This window comes from Phalacrocorax aristotelis, chromosome 9, assembly GCF_949628215.1.
Source record: "Phalacrocorax aristotelis chromosome 9, bGulAri2.1, whole genome shotgun sequence".
NCBI classification, from domain to species: Eukaryota; Metazoa; Chordata; class Aves; order Suliformes; family Phalacrocoracidae; genus Phalacrocorax; species Phalacrocorax aristotelis.
Window position 1 is genome coordinate 8,524,759 of NC_134284.1, and position 23,768 is coordinate 8,548,526.

General features: G+C 40.2%; 1 protein-coding gene across 3 annotated transcripts in view; it reads left to right on the forward strand.

Moving 5' to 3' along the window:
• AKAP6 (A-kinase anchoring protein 6) overlaps positions 1-23,768 on the forward strand; it is a 237,120-nt gene that overhangs the window by 55,462 nt on the left and 157,890 nt on the right. For all 3 annotated transcript variants that reach the window (XM_075103332.1, XM_075103330.1, XM_075103331.1), the window contains exon 5: positions 14,795-14,917. In XM_075103332.1, coding sequence (XP_074959433.1) covers positions 14,795-14,917 — 123 coding nt within the window. The remainder of the gene's footprint in view (positions 1-14,794; positions 14,918-23,768) is intronic.

The following is a 23,768-nucleotide window of genomic DNA, read 5'->3' on the forward strand; positions in this document are numbered from 1 at the left end:
CTACAGCTGCTGTCTTACAGGGGGCAGGTACCAGGGAGAGGGTTGTTTGTGAAGAGTTTGAGATAATTTCTGAGCTACCCTGTTAACCAGTTACTGTGTTGATTTTAGGCCTCCTTGAAGTGCCACCATTATTAAACAGAAAAGTATTGAATTTAAAATAGTGTTTTCTAATGTTCCCTTAAATATGGTAAATATGGAAGAGTGAGAGAGAATGATCATTGCTTTATATTTTCATAGTGATATGCCTTTCCCAATGTTTTGAGGTCTAGCTGTTCTGTTACATAATATACTTAGGCTCTTGGATATTTATGTTTTATGCATCTTCTGCGAGGAAGTACAGGATATTCCAGAAAGATACAGTATACTAAAATCACCATACTCTATTCTAAATATTTAATTATTTAAATAATACATTGCTACTAACTTCCACCTAAATCAAATTCCAGTCTATCTACTGTTGTTAATGCATCATTGCCTTAAAATGTGTGCATGCTGGAGATGAGTCAGCAAGAGAAATATTCAAGGGTCTAGACAGAATTAACCTGAGGAGAAAGATCAAGCCCACTTATGTAAGATTATTGCATAACTCCTCAAAATAGGTTCATATCTTTTTATTCTTGTGTATCTTTATACGTTTTGACGGCAACTGGTTTTCATTCCTTCATCCTTTCCAGTATGTTATGATCAGGAATGAAACATTAAATCATGCTGACAAATCATAGTTGTCATCATTAGGCATCAGAATGAATTTAATTTGTGGTAAATATAGACAGAAAATTGTCTCTCAGAGGCTTGTTTCAGACTGGCTGTATGCTTACGCAGGTATTTAAAAGTTATCTTGAAAGCAACCAGAAAGCCAAAAAATTGTTTTCTCGTCCTTGCTTTAAGTTTTGGAGCACAAATGATAATCTTTGCAAACAGCTGAGATGTCCTTCACAAATCAAACTTGAATCTTACCTGAATATTCCTTTATTGTTAGTAAAGACCTATTCTCATGTGGGTCAAGTAAAATTAGCAGAATGAAGTTCTAGATTTGCCTCTGCTTTCCCTTGGACAATGTTTGGGAACTCTCCAGGCTGGCAGAGGGAGAACCAACAAGGAAACAGAGTTTTGGGAGTAGAGAGCGTAGATGTTCAAGTCACAGTAACTTAATATTAAAAATTGCTTTTTACCTACTGCTGCTGGCATCTGACTACGTGAATGTTTCCTCATTGTGCTGTACAAGACTAAAGACACACAAGGTAATTAAAAATGTAAATTCCGCTGCACTATAGCAGCTACCATAAAGTTGGTTCAGGTAAGTCCAAACTAGGGTCAACCTCATCTATGCATTGCAGTGCAAATCTCCTATAGCTCTGTTGAGGTACAGAGAACTAGAAGAAAATAGTAAATTTGTTAGGAACTATGAAGCTTCTGGGGTTAAGAAGACAGAAGAAAAAAGACCAGAGATTATTTTTATTTTATTCTGTAATTATATCCGAATTTGGGGGATAAAATAAGAAGTCAGAGTTAGGGTCTAAAGAGGGTGTAAAGGAATGCCCACTAGAGACCACTGAAAAAAGAAACTACCTATAAGGGGAGGTAGATGAATTAGGAGGCAAAAGAAAAGCAATTAATGAAGGAACTAATAGTGACAGGATTTCTTTGGAGACTGAAGGTGAACAAGAATCAAGTGCATAACAGGAGGCTACATTAGGAAAGTAGAGAAATAATGATGGAGTAAAGAAAAGAGGTGGTGAATCTTAATCTCTCCTTGCTGCTGCCATCTTTAGCGAATAGTGGCAATCACCATTTTCCCTGTCTTTAACCCAGAAATCTTAACTGCAAAACAAGTTCATGGGTCAAAGAATTATAATCTTTCGTGTGAGGTGATGGACTTGACCTCTTCTAACCAATTAGCCTTGAATAATAGGAAATGCTGAATGAAACGTTCTGATTTTGAGGGGGAATCATGGTCATTCCATCTTAAGTCATGTCAATGATAGAGCAGAGGTCAATATCTTTAGCAGTTACCCACAAGCAGAGACCATCTCTTTTACTTTAATAAAAAGTGGTTTATTCCTCAGTTTTGGAGAACTTTTAGACATGGTGATATATCGCCCTCTTGAGGCCAGAACTTGTTACTGCACCTATTTTACAGAAATTTTGCTTAATTCGCTTCTCAAATGAACGAGACGCACAACTGTACAAACGTAGCTGACAGAAATTCAGAGATTAAATAAATCATAAGATAGAATACTTCCTCCTTATGAAGATCTTTTTTGCTTTAGTGTAATCTCCAACAGATTTTTTTGCTATGTATTTTATTAAAAAAAATTTAATGTTGACATACTGTTCTGATATTAAAAAGTAATAGCTTGTGTAGGCTAATTATTAAACTCTTAAAAAATATAGCCTGCACGTGCATTTCTATAGATTTTGTGAAATATATTAGAAGAAAAACACCTTATCCTCTGCAAAAAATTTAGAGATGTTGTCTCCCTGCAAATATAACCGTAATTTTTATTATTATTTAGAGAACTCTCGTTATATTATGTAAATAAACAGTGTTTATTCCTGCTCTGTGACCATTAGGCCAAGAATATAGTGGCTTTCTTCCTTTATCTATCGCTTACTGTCTAACTTACTGAAAATGTTATGTAAAAATGAATTTAGCTTTTATTTAAAAGGCACTGAAAATCTTATGGAATTAATTTTATGCCACTGGGTAAAGGTATACAATTTGGCTGATTTCATTCTTTTAACATGAGTTCTTCTTTGTTTGGGAAAAGGTAAAATTTTTGGAAGTACACAAAGCTGTATTTAACTGACAACACGCCATAGGGCCACTGATTTGAGGCTACAGGAACAACCATGGTGTACGTATATCATGTGCACCTTTCAAGGAATTAAATGCTGGTGAATGAGTTTCATTTCAAGCAACTATGAGATCAGAGAGTAAAGAAATGTTGGGACCAGTTAGGGAAGGTGCCAGCATGGCTCCAGTCGAGTGGCCTCCAGTGCTGCCCAGTGCGTGTAAGGCAGCAGGTGACCATCGGCTGTAAGTAACAGCTGCACACGGGCGTTCCAACCCCAGTCCACTGTCTGAAGCCCAAGTACTCTGGGTATGCAAACCAAGGAATGATGGTCATCCATAACTGTCTATTTTTCAGAGCAGAATAAAGCTGTGTACTAATACATTAGAGAGGCCTTTTATGGAAAAACTGCAAATGAAGATTAGTTTGTCTTTTGGATGTAGTTCAGCTCATAATCGATACATACATTAGCTGTGAAACAATCTGAAAATAAGGTATGTTGCCAACACAACATTTAGAATAATTATATGAAGAGGCAATGCAGTACTTCCAAGTACCCTTACATCACTAAGTTGCTTCAACGTAAATAGTTATATTAGCAGCATTTTTAGAAAAAGCGCATCAGACAACTAGCTTCACTGAAAATGAAGATAACTGATTATAGACTCACATCATCCACAGAATTTCGTTCAAGCTTGCTGCATAACAAACATTTCATACTGAAAGAAAGGGGGCAGTTCTGATCAGGAGATTTGATTTTATGTTTTTCTGTAGAATAAATAATAAATTTGCACTTACGAACGACAGGTCCTGAACTAACTTCTCCATTTTCTATTCTAGTTTAGAGTTGCTCAGAGTGGACAAAAAAAGTCATTTGGGACTGTGAAATAGATGTGAATATACTGCAGCATTGCGCCACTATCCTTTAAAGAGGACATAGCGACTTGTTTTGGTGCCTGGTATTTCTACCAAAGACAGGCCCCTCTCCTGTGTTGTGCTCAGGGTCCCTCCAGAATCCAGACACTCCTTCCAGCTGCTGCCACAGAGTTGAAGTCCCCCTTTCTGTGAGTTATTAGCATTGTCTTTCTTGACTCAGGCAGATTTATTTGCTGTTCTTGTCCTTCCCTTGATGCATCACTGGCTACAAATTTCTGGAGAGAGGGTGTTCATAACTTGCTCCCTGGTTTACCAGCTGAGTGAAACAAGAGTATGTGACCTAAAAACATTCACATCTGTTAGCTGATCTCTAGATATAGCAAGTCTTTGACTTAGACTGGGTGACGTGACGGTATAATCTAAAAAGGCCTCAGTTTAGGATATTTGATGTTGTGATACATAAGCAAAACTTATCCTGTATTAGAAGATGTTTTGGGCACCTATCTTTATTCCCTAGCTGCCTCTTAGGCCTCTTGGATTTTATGTAGAGAAGAAATGACTCAGAAAAAAGTTATTTTAAGAGTAGTGAGAGTTTCTGTGAGACATGACCAATAAGAGGCATCGCTTTTTGTGAATAAATGTATTTTTAGAAACAACATCCTAGTAGTATGATGAACTTTGAAGCCCAGATTTGGATGATCATTCAGAAGTTTGTACATTACTCAGCTTGCTTACAATGTCACGGTTGCTGACTGTTCTGCTTTTAACTATAAGCACTTTTGCCTGCCTGTTTTTTTCCCAGTGACCCAAAGAACATCACACTGGTTTTTTAACTAAATAAAAAGAACTATCTTGTCCTTTGCTTATATTTCCTCCTCCTCTATTTTCCTCCCTGTTTATGCCCCATTTCCTCATTGTCCGTTCTTCCTTCCTGTTTCTGTCTCATTTTCAGGGCTCTTGGTATCCTTTAACTCCTGCGTTTCTCCTTTCTGCCGCTTATACTGTTCACTCCGTAGTTTGAGTATTGTTTCCTCAGGAACCTTTTCCCAGTCAACCTCAGAACTTCACACAGACTAGGGATGCTGAATGAGACGTGTTCTAGAAACACGTGAATGCAGATTTACACTGTAGCGGTTTTCTGACAAAAGCCAGTACTGATTAGAACAGTGGAAAATATTTATTTCTTTAACCAATATATCGGTGTCTGCATAACCCAGTGGTGAGAAAACTTTTTCGTGCCAAATTGGTGGGGTTTTTGCCAATACTGTTTTCATTAGTTTGAGAGGACGCTTTAACTAGCTTGCACAAGAATGGTTGTCAGGCGGTATAAATTGTCTCCACGAGAGGGCTTGTGCAGTCTGCTTTTCAGCAAGTGCGTTCTTTCGGAGGCCAGCCTGCGGCTTGGTCTTTGTCACTGCCATCCAGCGCTATGGCCCGATGTGGAACTTGAACAATTTGAAATATTGCCTTGAAAATAACTAAGATTCAAATTAGTATGCATGATAACTTTGGAGGTAGATAAGCAAAATTATTTTCTGTCACCTGGAATGTGAAGGCATATGTAAAATTTTTCCATACAAAGAAGGATATGCTAATTTAACTCATTTACTTGATTCCCAGGAGTGCTTTGAGTGCTTTGAATCTCACACCACTTTTGAGATACAGCACTGGCCTCCCATATTTTCTCAGCATGAACCCTGTCCTCACCTGAATGAATGTGGGAGGCCTAAAACCTTACTTGGCTTTGTGCCTGCTAACATTATATCTCAGGGAGAAAGCATGGCCACGTCAGTATGAGAAGAGATCAGCAGCCATTTTGTATGCCTGGCATTATTGCCATCAGAGCAGATGGCATCTCTGGAGGTTTACAACCAATCCATATTGCTGTTAAGTTCATACCAGATGATTCTTTAAATGATGGATGACAGTCTTCCCTTTCCCCTCCCTTCTCTCCACTAGTCCTCTCTACTCTTGAACATTTGCAATGTCACAATGGTGCTGGCCTTTCCTGTGCCACTATATAACATTCATATGCGTAGCTGTCTTGACCTCAGGGCTATGTGGATATCTTTCTCCCAGCAGCGTCCTTCCAGCCCATGGATTTTGCTTCTGTGGTTCTAGGTGTTCACTGATCCTTCAAAAGGCTGGGGGGGAGTGTTACCAGTAGTGTTGGAAGCTTGCCTGCTATCTAAGAATGCACCTCTCAGGAACAGGGTTTAGGAAGCATTTGGCTTACTCTTCCTGCATCTGTCTTTGCCCCACAGTAAATATGCTGATACTTAGAATGTCCCTTTTTAGATCTTCTAAATTTCAAAGAGCAGCGGAGGCCTTGTGGTAGTTCTTTTAAATGCAGATTAGATCTTCACCTTGAGCAAAAGGTAAGACAAGGCATAGAGTAAAGAATGAATTATGTTTGTGGCATCATGGAAAGGTTTAAGTAATCTACAGAGATACATTTAGGAGTGATTCTTAATATTCAGATTAGCGTAACCTGCTCTTTTGTCTAGAAGCAGAAATAAAGTCAAAAGTCCCATGGGCACAGTGAACTTTTTATTGCAGAATCAGGTTCACTGTCTTCAAATATAGTTATTTTTAATGGATTAAAAAGTATCACTTTGTATGTTTCTCTGTATCATGCTTTTAAAGCCTATCCTACCTTTATGGTTCTGGCTCTTTTACTGAGGCTTTAGGGAACTGGAATACAGTACGGAAAAATAGCTTGGAAATATTAGCAAAATCTGTTGATTTAGTAGTGGACCAAAAGGTCTGCAAAAATTAAGACTAAGAGTATGCTATCATCAACTTTTAGGGACAAAGCTAGAACTAAGTTAATTTGTAGTGTTTCCTAGGCTTGTAAGAACTATGTTTTATTGTCTTTACTGTTTCAAGACTAGAGGTACTCTCAGCTCTCCAGAGAAATGTCCCCAAAAAGTTGAGATATGTCTGACTGGCTCTGCTTGATATAACTCTATATTGTTATATATTATTCCTTCTTGTTTTCCAGCATCAGAATGCATCCTGGGGACTCTAAATCCAGGAAAAGCCAGGAGCCAGTGAACATCCTGTGCTACCACTTTCCATTCTGTAACCATATAAATCATGACCAATTAGATAGATGCTTATTAGGGAAAATACATTCAATAGTCATTTCTAATTCTGTGTGTGGTACTTGGGCACACAGCCTAGAGGTGGCACTTGTGAAAGATTTGTGTAATTTAACATTTGGTTTTAAAAATGCTTAACTAGACAGCATATAGTAGAAGACAAAGATGTGTCTTTACAAAGATGTCCACTAAGAAAAGTAGTTGACCTTTATCTTTTCCCTGTTTGGAGGGAGCGCTTAAGTTGCACGTTCTCATAGGCTGAGGTTACTGAGTAAATGTAAAAAGCTTTAGCAGAAAGCTGCTAATTTCTATTTCTGAAGTGTTTGTGAATGAATGTATCCTGAACTGCATATTAAGTACTGCCATCATACTGATGTGTTTGGTCAGTTGTATGTTCCTGTGAGGTCATTGTCTGCCACAGAATCTTGACAATATCACACAAAGAATATTTTCCATTGTGGCACCTTGGTTCCTTGGGGATCCCCAACATCTGTACTGCTAATGGTTTTATTGCTGCCTCTGGGTCTAACTCCAATTAAATTGACTACGGCAGTTTGTTGCAGCCTCATCCTCTTGAGTACCTGGATTTCTTGGACTTACCTTTGCCTATGAAGAAAGTGCGCTTTTATCCTTTTGAAAATAAAGTCCATGGGCAGGAATGTGTTCCTCCTGAGACTAATATGCAAGTCCTTTTGTGGTTAGACAAAGGGTTTTCTTAATGCATTCTGTGATAGAAGTGCCCTTAGAGCCAAGCCCATCCTTGTACACAGACCCCTCTGTGAGCTCAGTCTTTTTGTAAATTGGGAACAAACTTTACAACACTGTCTGCTTGCAACAAAATTGGACATTCATTTTTAAGCACACAGCCTCATAACCAATTCTTTTAAGACGAGAACTCCCTTTGTGTAATAAAAGGGAAGGTGGAGAGAAAAAAGGTCTGGGGTAGTGATTTAACAAGCACTGTTGTCTGGTGCTTCCACACAGAGGTTTGTGGAATGAATACATTAGACTTTCCACTGTCACTGCTAACTACCACGGCAGATTATTTTAGTATGTTTGCATTTAATAGTTTGGTGCATCTCTTTTATTCTGATTTTAATCTTAGTTCGAGTCATTAGAAGGGTTTTGTACTCTTACAAATGCAATGACCGGAGTGACTTACGTATAAGCCAGGATGCACGTTAAATGAAAATGTTAGACTAATAAACTGAGCGGTTTTAACACTGCACAGCTTAAAATTAAAAGCCAAATGGTATTGAAATAATTTTTCTACCTGTGCCATGTAGGCACAGTAAATCTGGGAATTTTCTTCCATAAAAAGCAAAAATGAAATCTGGTCTAGGATGAGGGCCATAAAACTTTTCACAATGGTGTTAACTGGATGCGGGTTCATCCTATGTGTTTTATGGCATAATTTTGGCAATGTTAATGCTAGCTTCCTTGAGGAGTCTGGGTATGTACACTTATCTAAAGGAATCTCACATCAAAAATATAATAAAAACATCTAAGATACTGCAGCTTTTAGTGTACAAAAAAAAAAAAGTTGCATTTTTAAATATAGTGAAAATTGCTTTTTTTTTGTTTTGGTGCTTTTTTTTTTTGTAACCATAAACGTGCTGTCTCTTAGACTAAAGCTCAAAATTACAGAATTGGGTTTTAGTCTGTTTCCATTCTAAATGTGGTCTAATAAAAGTGGGATTTGTAAAGTGATAGCTGCAGCTGAGATGGAAACTTCCTCCTTTCCCATTCCATTCAATTAATGAAAGCTGAACTTCAAAGTCTAAATAAGATCATGTGAAGTGCTAAAATTATTGAACACCAGAACTATCTGACCAAAAAAAGAGAGAGCTTGTAATGTAAAAGTAAAACTATACCACTGAAATGAAGTCAGGTAACTTAAAAGTTCTAGCACAAGAAGTGGCTTTAGCTTAGTTGAGAGGCATTTGTGCATAATTTTAAGTGACTCACTTGACAGTCATGCATTTTTTTGATGACCGTGACAGTAAAAGCTTTTCTGGGAGGTCTTAGTTGCGCACTGCTCAGAAAATTGCAACCCAATGAGAATATGTCCGAGCAACACCCCTGACAAGCTAAGACAATATGTAGGGATATTATCAGGGACTGGAGCCTTTCTACAGTACCATAAGCACTCAGGCTGTCATCACTAGTTTTGTAGTTGTTATCAGAAGTTAAGTTGTTCAACTGCTCATTGTTTTGCTGACAGCCCATAGCATTTCTCCTGGGCTCTACTTTGTCCTTTTTTGACCAGGAACATTAGCTGTGCCACCAGCTCTGGTGGAGGATGTAGCTAGGGTCAGTGGGTACCAAGACTCCTTTGATCGACACAATTGTCTGGCAGTAAGCATCAGCTTCGGGTCTGCTGCCACAGACTAGGAAGTGGGAAGCTAATGAGTATCTATTTCTAAAGGAGGTTGGTCTTTGGCCAGAGATGGGGTCAGCTTCTGAAGCTCAGTGGGAAAGCGCAGGAGGGGACTGCGGAAGCTGGAGAGACACTGTGAGCAAGGAACTCCTGGGCCATGCCAAGAGGCAGTAGTGGGATGCAGGTAGTGAGCACTGAGGTGTGCTGAACAGTCGTTGTGGGTAGGGAGTAATATGCAACAGGATCCAGCAAAACAGGGAAAGGGAATGGAATCAGGCACAAACTGTTTGGGATGCCAAAGACTGCCTATTTCTGTGTTCATTTTAAGTATTTAATTTTTCTGATGCACACTTGGGATAGACAGAACACACACAGTCCTATTAAATGTAACGAATTGCATGTGAGATTTGTTCATCTGACCACCTCCATAGGCCTTGCCACTGTGCTCCGGGGTTTCTTGTACTGGCAGCACACCACCACAGCCGCTCGCCTACTCGGTTATCCCACACACTAGACACAACCAGGCTGCCTAACCCAAGATCCTTTGGCCAGCTATACCAGGTGTAGGAAGCCCTGCAGCCCTGTGCAGCAGCTGGAGGATCTGTATCTTTTGTTTGCCCTTGTATTTAACAGAACAAGGGTGGGAGGCACGCTTCCAGGTGCACCCTTCTTTCGCCCGATGTCCACGTGTGCCTTTGGCCTCAGAGCTGATCAGTCCCTGCCCTTTTTGGGTGACTCAGCAAGTGAATTCTCATGTCTCATGATTCAAAAAATTTGAGTGTTCTGGTCATTAATGAGGAAGCCTCAGGATATTTAGTTAAATCCTATAAAATTTATCTTTAATTCGTCAGTTAATTAATTCCTTAATTCTATAGAACAATTGAATTAGGTATATTTTCATTCTGTAAGACACCAAAGCAGGCACACTGAGTTACGGCTTTTTTTTTTTCCCCCCGGTACTTAAAATTGTCTTTTTTATTCTTATCCATCCTGAGCAAATAGAATTAGACCACAAAAAATAACTTTGTACGTGCCAAAGTTCACATGAACCCATTTTTGCTCTAGCTTTGTTCAGGGATGTGTGATTAGAACTTTCTTCCTTCCCCTAGGAAAACCTATAAAATTGTTGTAAAACAAAATGGAAAGCCGAATGTTTTAAAGGTGAATGTTTAAAAATTTTCTGCATGGGGTATGGGAAGAGCTTTATCGTTATTAGCAAACTTTATGATAGAAGTTGCTAAAAATCATCTAATAACAATCCAGAAACATTTGTTTCTGTACTCAATAGCATAGAATAAGAATAGTTTTATGCTGTGTCATATAGGGGCTTGAGTTTTTTTAGTCACATCCAGCTTGCTAGCACAGTACAAAACTGTTACATTTGCAAAACTGAACCAGCTGGTCAAGAGGCAGAGACTGGATTACACTGGTGCTCCTTTTTTCAGTTCTGTTCCCCTCTTTTCTTCCTGAGGAATTCTTGTACAGTAATTCTTAACTTCAGTGTGGCTGACTGTGGATTTGCAACTTCCAAGAAGTTTTGATGGAAAATACAATAATTTAATTTCCCATTACCAAAGCATGAGTTGGGTAGACTTTACAGTATTTTCAAGTGTGATACTGTCTAGATCAGACCCTTAACTAGTATAAATCCACACAGCTCCACTGAAACTTATACCTGTTGAAACTCTTTCCCACCTTACGAAAAAAAAAAAGAAAAGCATACGTTCAAACAGAAAAAGCAGAAAGGTAAGAAGTGTCTAGGAAGGGATGTAAAGTAGTTTCATGTGCATCTGTATAAAATGAAGAAATAAAACCTTAAAAATATCCTGCATTGGTTAAAATTTGTCATCCTAGGAATTTATTTCTTTCACCGAGTACTCCTGGATTTGGTTTTAGGATTGCCTATTAAGTCTCATCCTTTGTTTTGACATAATTCAAGTTGTAATCTGATTTTTCAAAGCATAGTTTCATGCTCTGACAGTGTCTTACAGTAGATTTTCTGTATGGTAAGATGTTTTTTCCTTATTATTTTTTAGAACTTATCTAAAGCTTTTATTTAAAATGTATATTCTGGGAATTATCCTAAATTATGAGAAAAGCAACTATTGTAATGCAGTTTGTGTCCCCAGTCGGTCAATCTGTGGAGGGGCAGCGGCCCTTCCGCCAGGGATTAATTATGTTTTGGACTTGCCCTCTGTTATGAGACTTGAGATTAAGGACCCAGATTTATACTTGTGACAGGGCTACAGGGGCCATCGATACTGCAGATGCTCGTTCTCTAAGTCTGGGAGAGCAGGCGGCCGCCAGCCTTTGGCTGCCTGGACCCGCTGGGTCGGCAGAGGAGAACTGTTTGTACCAGATCCGGGCTGCAGCCGACGGCGAGAACTGGCCCGTCGCCAAAGCCTGTGGAGAGCTACGCCGTGACAAAAAGTCAAAGGCGAGAAGGGGAAGTTCAGCACCGAGAGCAAACTGTAGTGTTGTCAGTAACTCCAGAGCCGCTGCGGTTGATGATGTTTGCGCAGGTTTCCATTTCCACCCCGGCGCTGCCTCCCAGGCGGGGATGGGTCATGGAGCCGGTGGCTGGGTGATAAAGGTGGCTCCTTCCTTGCTCGCTGGCATCAGGCTGTTAAAACGAATAGGATGGAATCACAGGCGCTGCCATGGGAAAACAAAAACCGGGCACTGTGTTGATCGTGAAGTTGTGACGAATGAAGCAGGAACTGCGCTGTTACAGTTTAACCTTACACACAATTCGAGGTAAAAACAGCTCCTGTTTCGCGCGCCTTCTACTGGTTCAAGGCACGCGGCCAGCGGTTGTGCCAGGCCGCGAGCTCTCCGAGGGGCGCCCTGCTTGCGTGTCCGCCCGCCCGTCCCCCGCCGAGCGGCGCGTGCCCGTCCGGCGGGCGGTGTCACGCCCGGCCGCGGCCCGGCTCCGGGTGCGGCGCGGCGCCGGCAGGTGGCGCTGTGGGCCCAGGCACGGCGCGCGGGCGGGCGGGCGGCGCTCCCTCCGCCGGCGGCCGCGCGCTGCCCGCCCTTCCCTTCCCCTCCCGTCGCGCCCCTCCCTTTCTTCCTTCTCCGGTCTCCGCGCTATTTTCGGTGTCTACAGATGCGCTCTTCTGAATGGTTTCAATAAAATTTTATTGCCGTCATTTGAAAAATACAGGGATTATTGTGATTTGTGCTGCCTGGCAGGGGAAAATCCGCCGGGCCGGCGGCGACTGGTGCCCCCCTCAGCCGCGGGCTCCGTCGGGCCGCTGCTCTCCAGCTGAGATCCCGACGTGCCGGCTGGCACCGCTGCTTGCAACCTCACTTCTTTCTTCTCAGATAATTTGGTACATCGCAGGAGACTGTATTTTTTTTTTTTTTTCCCAGCCCTCAAAGTAGCCCCCAGGCGTCCCCTGCGCCCCACCGGGGCCTGCTCGGAGCCGCAGCCCACTTCTGTGCAGCCGGGCCGCCGGAGCCTGCTGCTTGGGAGTTCCCGAGCACCGGCGTGAAGTAGCGGACCTTAAAACACGGGCACATTTTGTGAGAGGGCAGAAGTAACTCGGTTGATAGTAGTTGCTTTTCATACCGGTGTAAGCCTGCAATGTTTCTGACCACCCTTTTGAAGGCATACAGACATCGAGCACTGCAGGCAGATGTTATACGTGTCTGTCTCCGTAAAATACATGACGCATATACAAGAGAGAGCCTTCATTTTTTTTGTGCTTACCATATCACCTTGTCTCTCAAGGACAGCACATTGCTAAAATGCAGGCAGAGATTTATTGGAGGGACTAGAAGGACTTTACTCCTGCTCCTCTCCCCCTCAGCTCACGTTTCCCACTCCTCTGCCAGTCTGGCATCTCTTATGCTCCACTGCGAGCTGGAAGAAAGCAAGTAACGGAGCCAGGGGAACACCTTTTTTTTTTACCCCCAGCCCCTCTGTGGCTTGATGTGGGGAACATAGCCCTTGTGGCATGGCCTACTGTGGGAGAGAGGAGATGTGGCTACCTTCATTATTTGCCCCAGAGCGGAGGCACATTGTCTTAGTCACCATATCTACTGGTTTTTTTCCTGTCTTCCTTCCCCCTTCCTGGAGTGTCCTGGTAAACAGCCTACAGGGAAACCTGCAGATTAACACTTTTCTTCCTTATAATGCTTTGAGATACAGAGGATTCCATGAACAGAGATGGCAATAGCTGCCTTCCCATCCTGAGGCCTCATAGAGACTCACATAAAAAATAATAATAAAAACAAAGTCTTCAGAGTGCCTCAGTTAGTGCTGTCCTGCAGTATGCAATGGAGTGACCTGCCAGAGGCTAGCTTTGGTTCAGAAGCACTGCCACTTCAGCTGGAAGCCAGGAGTTGATTATTGGACCCTGCTTCTTGGCACAGAGTTGGGCCAAAATGACTCCGCTACCATGAATTTTGAAGGAAGTATGGCTCTGCTTGGTCTGGGTTATTACCATTGCACTTCTTTGCGTAACACAGCTGTGTGCCAACTGCTCAAACTCCTGTTTCTGGCTTGTTTAGAATTACAGTTTCATGTGCCACTTTGGAGAAGGGGATTTGGAGTCCTGAGTCACTCAGGAATCTTTAGAAGTTTTATGCTTAGCTTGCTTTTTAGCCATCTGAATGGACTAATAATTACCAGAAATCATTCCGTAAATAAAGTGGTGAGAGACTGAGTGTGTGTATACTGAGTTGGTATCCAACTGGAAGTTAAAATTCTCACCGTGCTGCGAAATTTATAGTTAACAACTAACAATATAACCAGTATTAGACCTAACTCAATCTAGTCTTATGATGCTTGTAATAGATGGACATTCTTCTTCAGAGTTCATTTTCAGGGTGCTTATAAACATCACGGTCAGTTTATTCCATTTACTCTCTTGCTTTGTGGCGGATAAGACTTCAGTAAAATTATCTGTACTCAGTATGTGCCTATAGTATCATCCAATCATGTAAATTCAGGGGCACTATTTTTAATCAGACAATATAATTGGTACTAATCTTGAAATAAATGGTGCTCCTGAGAAGACAGGAGCTCCTGCTTCTCAGGAGCACCATCTGTGTGGCTCATATGCAATCAGCAATATTTATATTAAATGGTATATATTCTGCCTCACCTACTGTTTGATTTCTTCTCTCTGAGTCTCATCCTATGAACCAAAACAGGAATCACAAGACCCAGGTTCTGACAGGCAGTTTCTTCCCTCAATCTACTGATGTATACCTTGTTAATGCAGCTTTGTTCAGCACTTTTTCCAACCAACAGTGCCCATGCTACACCCAGTCTGCCCAGTGCAAGGTCTTCGGCTCAATTTTCACTGTACTTGATATGCAGCTTTTTATACATCCCCCTCATATCTTCTAAAACTTCACTGTTTTCTTCATTTCATCAGAGTCATATGGATTTCACATTGTCCTGTCCCAAAATATTACCTTAGATTATCCCCAGAAACACCATTCTGCTCCTCATTTACTAGAAGGCCACTTGCTAATTGTTTTTTTTCATTGCATGTTTGTAAAAGGCAAAATTTTGCTGTACAATACTCTCCTGGCTTAAAAAAAAAATATTGAGCATACATTTTTCAGATTGCCATTTTACTAACAAATATGCTTTTCTTGTTCTTTCTTTTTTCTTATCTGGTAAGGGGTTTGTAAGCAAGCTGGATGAATTCATTCACTGGTTAAATGAAGCCATGGAAACAACAGAGAATTGGACTCCTCCTAAAGCAGAGACAGACAGCCTTAAACTGTACCTGGAGACACACTTGGTAGGACAAGATTATACTATGATTACTATCAGTAATTGAAGTGTTCTGCTGTGCTTTTTATTTGATTATTATTTTTTAATTACTAACGTGCATTTATATTTCAATGTAAGATTTGCAGCATTGCGGTTTATTTTAATGAAAATATCAACAAATTATTTTCTGTATTTGGAATATGTACTGATAGCTTTTTAAAAATTAAATTAAAAGTCAGAATTACATTGCAATTCAGAAATTACCTCCAAAACTGAAAGAAAATGGCAATAGCAAAAGGAGAAAGGATAATGTTTTTTTCTGCTGATCATTCTAGGATTTTTACTACACTGTAACATTAACAAAACTCTTACGAGTAAGGAACTGTTATTCTCTCTCTCACAGTTTTAACATAGTACAGAATCATTTAAATAAAATATTTGAAATAATTATTTCAGTCATTTTACTTGATGTGTATTTCTGTCATGTAATTAATATAACTGCCGCTAACCTTGTTCTTATGCAAAAAGCTAAAACATTGGGTGGAAGTAGAAAACACTTGGACAAATAATCTTCTGATTATGTTGTGGGCTAGAATTATAGATTGAGAAGTATTTGATAAACCTCATGAGACGTTCACTGAATTCTTCCAAGAGCTGTCATGAGGAGGTGAAACAGAGACCTGAATTAAACCAGGTATTAAGTTCTCAAAAGCAAAACTTTATGCTCAAGGTAGAGAGTAGGGATCAATGTCTGCTGTTCAATGGGTAGGCATCTTGATAGGTAAACTATCTGGTAAAAAGAAAAAAAAAATTAAGAGAAAAGTAAGCTAAGAAATACCATCTCCCTCTGCCAAAATCATAGGTTCCTGCCAGTAGGAGTTGGAAGAAAAGCTGGTGATAGCACTATTCTGAGCCAATGACCTAGACACCCCAGCTAGATAAAACAGCGCATTAGCTGAACTTGCGTCAGAGCATCAACCCCCAAAGCTTGGTCTCATTTCCAGTCTCTGATAATCTGATGGTGAAAAATTGTTTGACAGTCCCAGGAAGTCACATGATGCATTACAGGAAAAATGTCATCCTAATCCCTATCATAGTACTGGAGTGACTGTTATTAAATTAATTAAGAATACATTAATGACATATACAATTAGAACCGAAAACTGTCTTGAGAATTTCAGCTATACAGAATGCTCTTTTGTCTTTTGTTCTTAAACATTTCTGTTGTAGTAGTACCTATGGGCAGCCAATAGATTAAGTGCCCATTGTGGTAGTCTATCAAATGCAGTACAAAGACACTGCATTTTTGCCTTACGTTGCAGATTTTGGGTTTTGTGGCAGAGTTTGAATTTTTGCCTTGTACTGCACACGCTTGCTGCCATGATTCCCGTTATGTTTACAGGTGCTCTGAAGACACAGAGCACATCATGAGATCAGACCTCAGAAAAGACATTGGTCATTTCAATTTGTTTTCCTCTTACTCTGCAACGTGAAACTCTTGGAGAGATGAGGTTTTTATGGGTAGAATTGCAATTTTCACTCTTGGCTGGATAAAAAGAAATGTATTGCAGGAACAGGGTGATCACCAGGCTGAGACTCTGTCATAGTTTCTTTTTTTCCCTTCTTCCATGTGGAGGAGCACAGTAGCACTTCTGCAGGCAAATGACTTTCAACTTTGCCTTGTGGTTCTGTGGGAGGTGAGGCCAAAACCACCTATCAGACTGGAGTGTGGAGTAGTAGCCCAGAGGCGACTCTTTCATCGCTAGAGGTAGTCAGAATAAATGAGTATGTGGTCACCTATACAACTTCACTTTGCCCTGAAGTACTTAGGCTCCCAGCTGTACTCTGTATATCTACGTCTCTCTGGGGTAAGAAAATCTTTGTATATTTCAGGATGAGTATGTTATGGAACAAGGTGGTTCCTTACTTTTCTTTACTTCTGTGAAGAAGTAAAATGTCTAAAGAACAGTTCAGTTTCAATTTGATGGTGTTATTTTTATATCCTACATAGCCAGTGAAAAAATCATTGCACAACCTGAAAAACAGTAACCATGACTTTCCTTTTTGGATTTCAGAAAACATGTGCTATCAATCACATTTATTTCTATGCAGCAGAATTGAACTATTAAAATACAGAGCATTTTTATGGTGGGAAAGATAGTTATTTGTGTTAATTAGATTGTCAGCTTTTCAGTCTGTCAGCATTTGTCTGTCAGAAATCCCAATCTGTGTTTGAACAGAAGTATATGAACTTCAATTCACATTAAGCCCAATGTTAAAATTTCTGTTGGTTGAGCATTGTAAGACAATGGTGTTCAAGGTCTTTGTGAGGGTACTTCTACTGCTCATTTTCCTCTTTTGCCAGTCAGGTTTTACATGCTGTCAGACTCACCTAGGACTTGTGGAAGTAAAGGGGGCCGAGTACTTTACAAGTTTAGGTTCCAGACTTATGGGTTCACAGTACGAACACTGGTAGCAAACTAACCTGGAAAACAAAGAAAACATGTTGGATCTTTTCTATATACTGTATCTGTGCTAGCAAACCTCATAACTATGATTCCTCACTGGTGCAGATTTTCTGGTTGTAGGAGGAGTGAAAACTTGGTGTAGATTAGTATTTTTATTTTTATTAGTAGAGACAAGGCCTTAGCCTTTGGCACAAATTGTCAATTTCACCACCTGTGATATTGTTTTCTTGGAAATATGTTTGTTGCAATAACAAAATTAGTGCCATAAAGAGAATATTTTGCATTCATGAATTAAATCTCTGCTGTCAAAATCTAAGAAAAGAAAATATGGGAGCAGGAAAACAGAAAAATGTACTTGCTCCCTTTCTCATTATTGGCTGGGAAAAGTCTTGTAGAGGAGACAATGACAAGGTTATGAACATCCTCCAAATTTTTCAGTATGTAAAATTCTTGACTGTTATTTTAGGGTCCCAATGTAAACTGTTGATAAAGGATTGAATTTTAAAGTCTGTCCTCACTCAGCCTCACTTTTCTACACCTTTGACATTTTGAGAAGTAGTGTGGCACAGACACTTAAAAAGAGAGTGTCAGTTAAAAAAAAACAAACCACAAACAAAAGAAACCTACAACATCAACTTATTAGAATTTTTGCATAAGGTAATGCTCACATGAAGAGTCAAATCTTTTGAACAGGATGGCAATGCAAGTCTCTGTTACAAGCATCCCTGCCTGACATCTTCAGCTTAAATTGGTAGAACTCCCCAAACTATTCTAGTTAATTCGTACACCTGGTCTGGCAAGATTGTCTACCCAGGATGTTAATCAGCACTTCGAAGCAAATGAGTAGTGTCTGTCTCTTGCTCTTGGCCCAGCAAGAGCTGCCTGCAGGCCTCTCTGTGACCATCTGAAGGTCCCACCTGGAAAGCTCCTGAAATAATTAGTGAAGCACTTTGTTGTAAAGGTGGAAGGCAGCCTCTCCTCAAGTTGTTCCATTGCTCCCAATTAGCCTATTATCTCATCTGTGCAGAGACCAGCTGGGGAGTTCCTGGGCCACCCAGGGAATTCATGACTAAGTGCTCTGTGTGTGCACACAGGCACAGCTCTGATACCCAAATACACCACAATGATAATTATTACTGCAGGACAAATTGGAATTTCTTTCTTAAATTACAGTTGTGAGTTAGACTCCATAGATTTTGCCATGATGAGTGACCATAGGGTTTGGTAAAGTGTATTAATCTTTTTCTGCAAATTGGAAAGTAGGCTACATCTGGAATGCGTGCCAAAATAGACAATCCTCAGCTTGGAGGACAGTTTTCTTGCAAATTTTAAAAGCCATTTCCCTGATTTTCAGCAGAACAGAAGCTGCTATATGCTTCATTTTAGATAACATGAAGCTATCAATGAAAATGCTCTCAGAGACCCCTGGAATAGTGACTGAAATTATTCCTTCAATTCTATGGGTCTTCACAACTGAGTAACATCGGTGAAACTGATTTGGGAGCTGTGTGCTTCCCATTTATATGGGAGGGCTGACATGGAGCTGCCGCCGCATGAACTTCTGGCACCCCTGTAGGCAGCCACCCAGCCAGCAGATGTTGAAAACACTAATAAGTTTTCATAAACCAGGGGTGTTTTTCAGCAGAAATGTACTTTGCCACAAAGGCCTCAGTCAGCCCTACTAGAGAAAAAAGTGATGCGCGTTTTGAATTTTGTGAACGGTTAGGCTCAAATCACTTCCTAATGAAAAGATAGCTTCATTGACCTTACCGAAAAGGGACTTCTGAAAATGGTTTCTGGTTCACTTTATCTTTTGTAGCTTTTCTTTTCTGTTATGCTGATTCTTGCCCATTGGCACCCTGATCAAAATCAGCTACTAGCAGACTCTAAGCATAGACTTGGTGGTATGCAAATCAGTCCTCATCAGAAAGGGTATCCTGAAGGCAGCTTGTGAACTGAAAGCATCTGTCTAGATAGTACTGCTGTGCTTGTGAAACCAAACAGACTTTCTTACCAGCTCAACAAATAAGAATTCACCATGTTGTTCTTGACCATTTTGTTTCCTAAAATAGACATTTTACTGCTCTTTATCCCTGACCCTAAAAGATACATTGTTTTAGCAGAGTAAAGAAGTAAGCTAGCAAATGAGGAAATGTGAAGAACCACTGAGGAAAGGGTTTAGATGAAAGGCACTATATATATTTGCTGAGGCCTGGGGCTTTCAGTTCTGTAGTCTTAACTTCTCCCTTTGTCGTTAACACAGCACTCTCTTTTCTTGTTGCTGCACAGCTCCTAGTTGTGCACCTCACTGTGGTGTGCTGTAGGTCTTTTGGCCAAAGCCATTTTTGTGTCTAGTGTCATACGTACATAATGCAAGATTTATAAATGGAGACCTACAAATTAAAAATATCTTACTTTAAACTTATTTGATGGAACTTTTTAAATCTGTATTGTGTTATTAGTAGATGTTGACAAGCTATTTTTCTGTGGAGATAAAACTATTTAAGGAAAGGTCGTCTTAGAAATTTGGGACTAGTAGTCCTAGACATTTTTGTTCAAACAATCTTACTCTTCAGAATTTCTGCAAGGTTGAAATTCTGAAATGTTTTATACAGGGAATGGGGGTAGGGGGTGGGGAGGGAGGGGAGAGAGAAATGATAGATTTTGCGTTTTTTCTTCAAAACCAGCTAAAGAATGGTCAAAGGTTCCCATGATGCTGTACTTTCTTTCAAAGTGTCTGTTGCCTTTTTAAGTAAGACTGTGGCTGTAACCTGCCTACATTTAAGTTTGCAATTTGGAGGGGTGAAAATCATGGAATTGTAGAATAGATTAGGTTGGAAGGGACCTTTAAAGGTCATCTAGTCCAGCCCCCCTGCAGGGAACAGGGACATCTTCGACTAGATCAGGTTGCTCAGAGCCCCATCCAATCTGAACTTGAATGTCTCTAGGGATGGGGCATCAACCACCTCTCTGGGCAACCTGTTCCAGTGTTTCACCACCCTTATTGTAAAGTTCTTCTTTATATCTGGTCTGAATCTACCCTCTTTTAGTTTAAAACCATTACCCCTTGTCCTGTTGCAACAGGGCCTGCTAAAAAGTCTGTCCTGTCTTTCTTACAAGCCCTCTTTAAGTACTGGAAGGCCTCAATAAGGTCTCCCACAGCCTTCCCTTCTCCAGGCTAAACAACCCCAACTGTCTCAGCCTGTCCTCATAGGAGAGGTGCTTCAGCCCTCAGATCACTTTTGTGGCCCTCCTCTGGACGTGCTTCAACAGGTCCGTGTCTTTCCTGTACTGAGGACCCCAGAGCTGGATGCAGTACTCCAGGTGGGGTCTCACCAAAGTGGAGAAGAGGGGCAGAATCACCTCCCTTGACCTGCTGGCCACGCTGCTTTTGATGTAGCCCAGGATACCGTTGGCCTTCTGGGCTGCGAGTGCACATTGCTGGCTCATGAACAGCTTTACATCCACCAGTACCCCAAAGTCCTTCTCAGGGCTGCTCTCAATGTTTCATTTTAATCTCATTGTAAATGCAGATATAAGATATCCTTGGAAAAGATGGCAGCCAGTGGTGTCCTGTTTCTCCAGATAGCACAGAGAGGAATTGTTTGTCACTCATGGGAAGAATGGAGAAGGATGGCCTCCTTGAAATAATTAATTGTTCACACCAGGGTTATTTGTTTGGGGTTTTTTTTAGGCAAAAATATATGTTTGTTTAGTTGAAACTAGAATAGCAAATATTGGTCTGTAGAAAGTACAAGTGGCTAGGATTGCATGGAGTCATTGCAGTACAAAGTGTTGTTTGGATATGCTAAATGATCATTTCCATGAATCAGAATTTTTTTGTTTTCTTTTCAAATAAATTGTATGATCCGTCTGTAATTTTTGCCTCAATTAAGTTGCAAGCTTTGCGCCACATTAAAGTGCCCTGTAGCCCAGATTTTTTCCATTGTATTAACTTTCTCAGTCACTGTATTTACTTTACATGCTACAGTCTTAAAAATATCATAATGTGTCGCTAGTATTTCAAAACAAATTACACAAGTTGATTTACACTAGCCTTTACTTCTCTTCTGTATAGGAAGTTTAGATGTCATCAACATTCCAAAACCATATTCTTCGTAAGACATGAGAGTTTTGGGAGCTTATGATCTAAAGAGAAATGAAATAAGAATTTTCCTGTGTCCAGTGTAAATTGTTCTGGCCACATAGTGGCTCAGCACTTTCTTAGCTGTAAACAGCAAATGCTTTCATACAGAAAATAGATTGTATTTTCACATTTAAGAAATTGTATAGATGAAGTAATGATGCTTCTGGAATATCTCATGATAACTGATCATCTGCTATGTCCAAAAAACCCCAAACCATTCTCACCTCCCTGGAAAAATCTCATTTTCTGAAATATGTCAGTTTAGAGAAGTATTAAATACCTGTTCTCACTGCAAATAAAGTTAAGTACACATGCCTTGGGCTAATGTACTGGCTGTCTTTGTGGTACCGGTGGTAACAGTAATTTTATTAAAGGTATTAAAGCCTCTGAAATAGCTAAGTTATGTACTGTGCTTTTGCTATATGGGCATTTCCAATGTCTATGGCAGCAATTTAGGTTTCTTCTTCAAAGTACACAACAGTATCTGCAGGATGATGGTGCTAAAGAGTCTGAGCACTATGAGTGGACTAATCTCTTGCTTCTCTAAGGACTTTGGTTTGAATCTGTTTAGGCTATTGTTAGTTTGAATTTTGGAATTTTGTGCTGTTATCTTGAAAGGTATTTTGAGTATGCATGGTTCCTGAATGTATGTCCTCTTATATAGGAAGCAGTCTGCAGAATATACTAGTCAGAGATATAGACTAAACCCAGCAGATTTCAAATAACACAGGCAAATAAAAGGACTTAATAGGAAGTAAGACATCAACCTTAAACAAAGGAATGCATGTATACTGTCAGTTGTGACTATTATTCAGCTTTTAAAATCTTTTAAAACCCAATAGCTTCTATCTGTTTCTTGAGTTAATGTGCCTGGGAACATCAGAAAGAAATGTTGCTGACATTTAATACATTTGACTCTACCTGTGTTATAGTCTGGAGCCAGAGAGTGTACAGTTGCTGGCAGTGGGAAAAATCTAAACTGTTTGGACTGTTCTTTTGAATTTCAGTGACTTTTTTTTAGTTACTAAATAAGAGAAAAATCAGGTATATAAGAGAAAATCCAGGTATATATCCTGCTAATTACAGTACTCTTGTTCTGACCAATAAAGAAATACTGCACTTGATCTAAAATTGTTTCCCATAAGGTCATGCAATGAAGAAGAGCTGACACGCATCTTTCTTTGTAAGAAGTGGGCCATGCTTATGCTCCCAGCATCACAGACGTAGATCTGTTGTGATAGAGATCGGTTATTACTATGTGTGTTTTTAATGAAGGAAGGGACTGTCCATTTACTGTCCTCCCATGCTGTTGCTACCACCTATTACCACACAGTCCCACTCAGGAGATCTATTTTGTGCAAGCCTGTAGCATAAGCAATAATTTCTTAATAATTTTCCCAGAGACTGAATGGCTTGAATACTGTTAAGAGTACTACTTTTTTCTAAACTTGTCTTCAAAATTTGTAGATACCTAACCATGTGTAGGTACTTTGTACAGGTGTGAAGAAAAAAAAAAAGATATTGCATTTACTTTGCTTTTTGATTGGTTCAAACCGTCCCAGGACTCTTTTTCTGCTCTTTGCCACCTGCCCAGGTTTACATAGTTGTACATCAGAAGAGGATAGGACCTCATAATAGAAGTTAGCACTGTTAGGCCTGCCTGTAAGATATTAGTTGTTAACTAGCTCCACAGGAGGATGTCCCAGCTTTTCTAGTTCTGAGAGCTGCAGCTATCTCTAGAAAGAGGATGCATTAAACCAGAGGCAAAGCATGTTAGGACATCATCCTAAAGTAGCTCCGCTTCTTCTACTGAAGGAGAGGGGAAAAATTGTAATTTCCAAAATCTAAACTCTATTGCTTGTGAGGGTTTTGAAGTTTTTTGATCTAAATGTATGAAAATACAGTGTATGAACAAGTTTGATCTATAGAATCATAGAATCATTGAGGTTGGCAAAGACCTCTAGGATCATCAAGTCCAACCATCAACCCAACGCTACCATGCCTCCTAAACACTGCCCTGAAGTGCCACGTCTACACATCTTTTAAATACCTCCAGGGATGGTGACCCCACCGTCTCTCTGGGCAGCCTGTTCCAATGTCTGACCACTCTTTCCATGTAGAAATTTTTCCTAATACCCAATCTAAACCTCCCCTAACACAGCTTGAAGCCATTTTCTCTCATTCTATCCCTAGTAACTTGGGAGAAGAGACCTACAGCCTCCTTTCAGGTAGTTGTAGAGAGCGATGTGGTCCCCCCTCAGCCT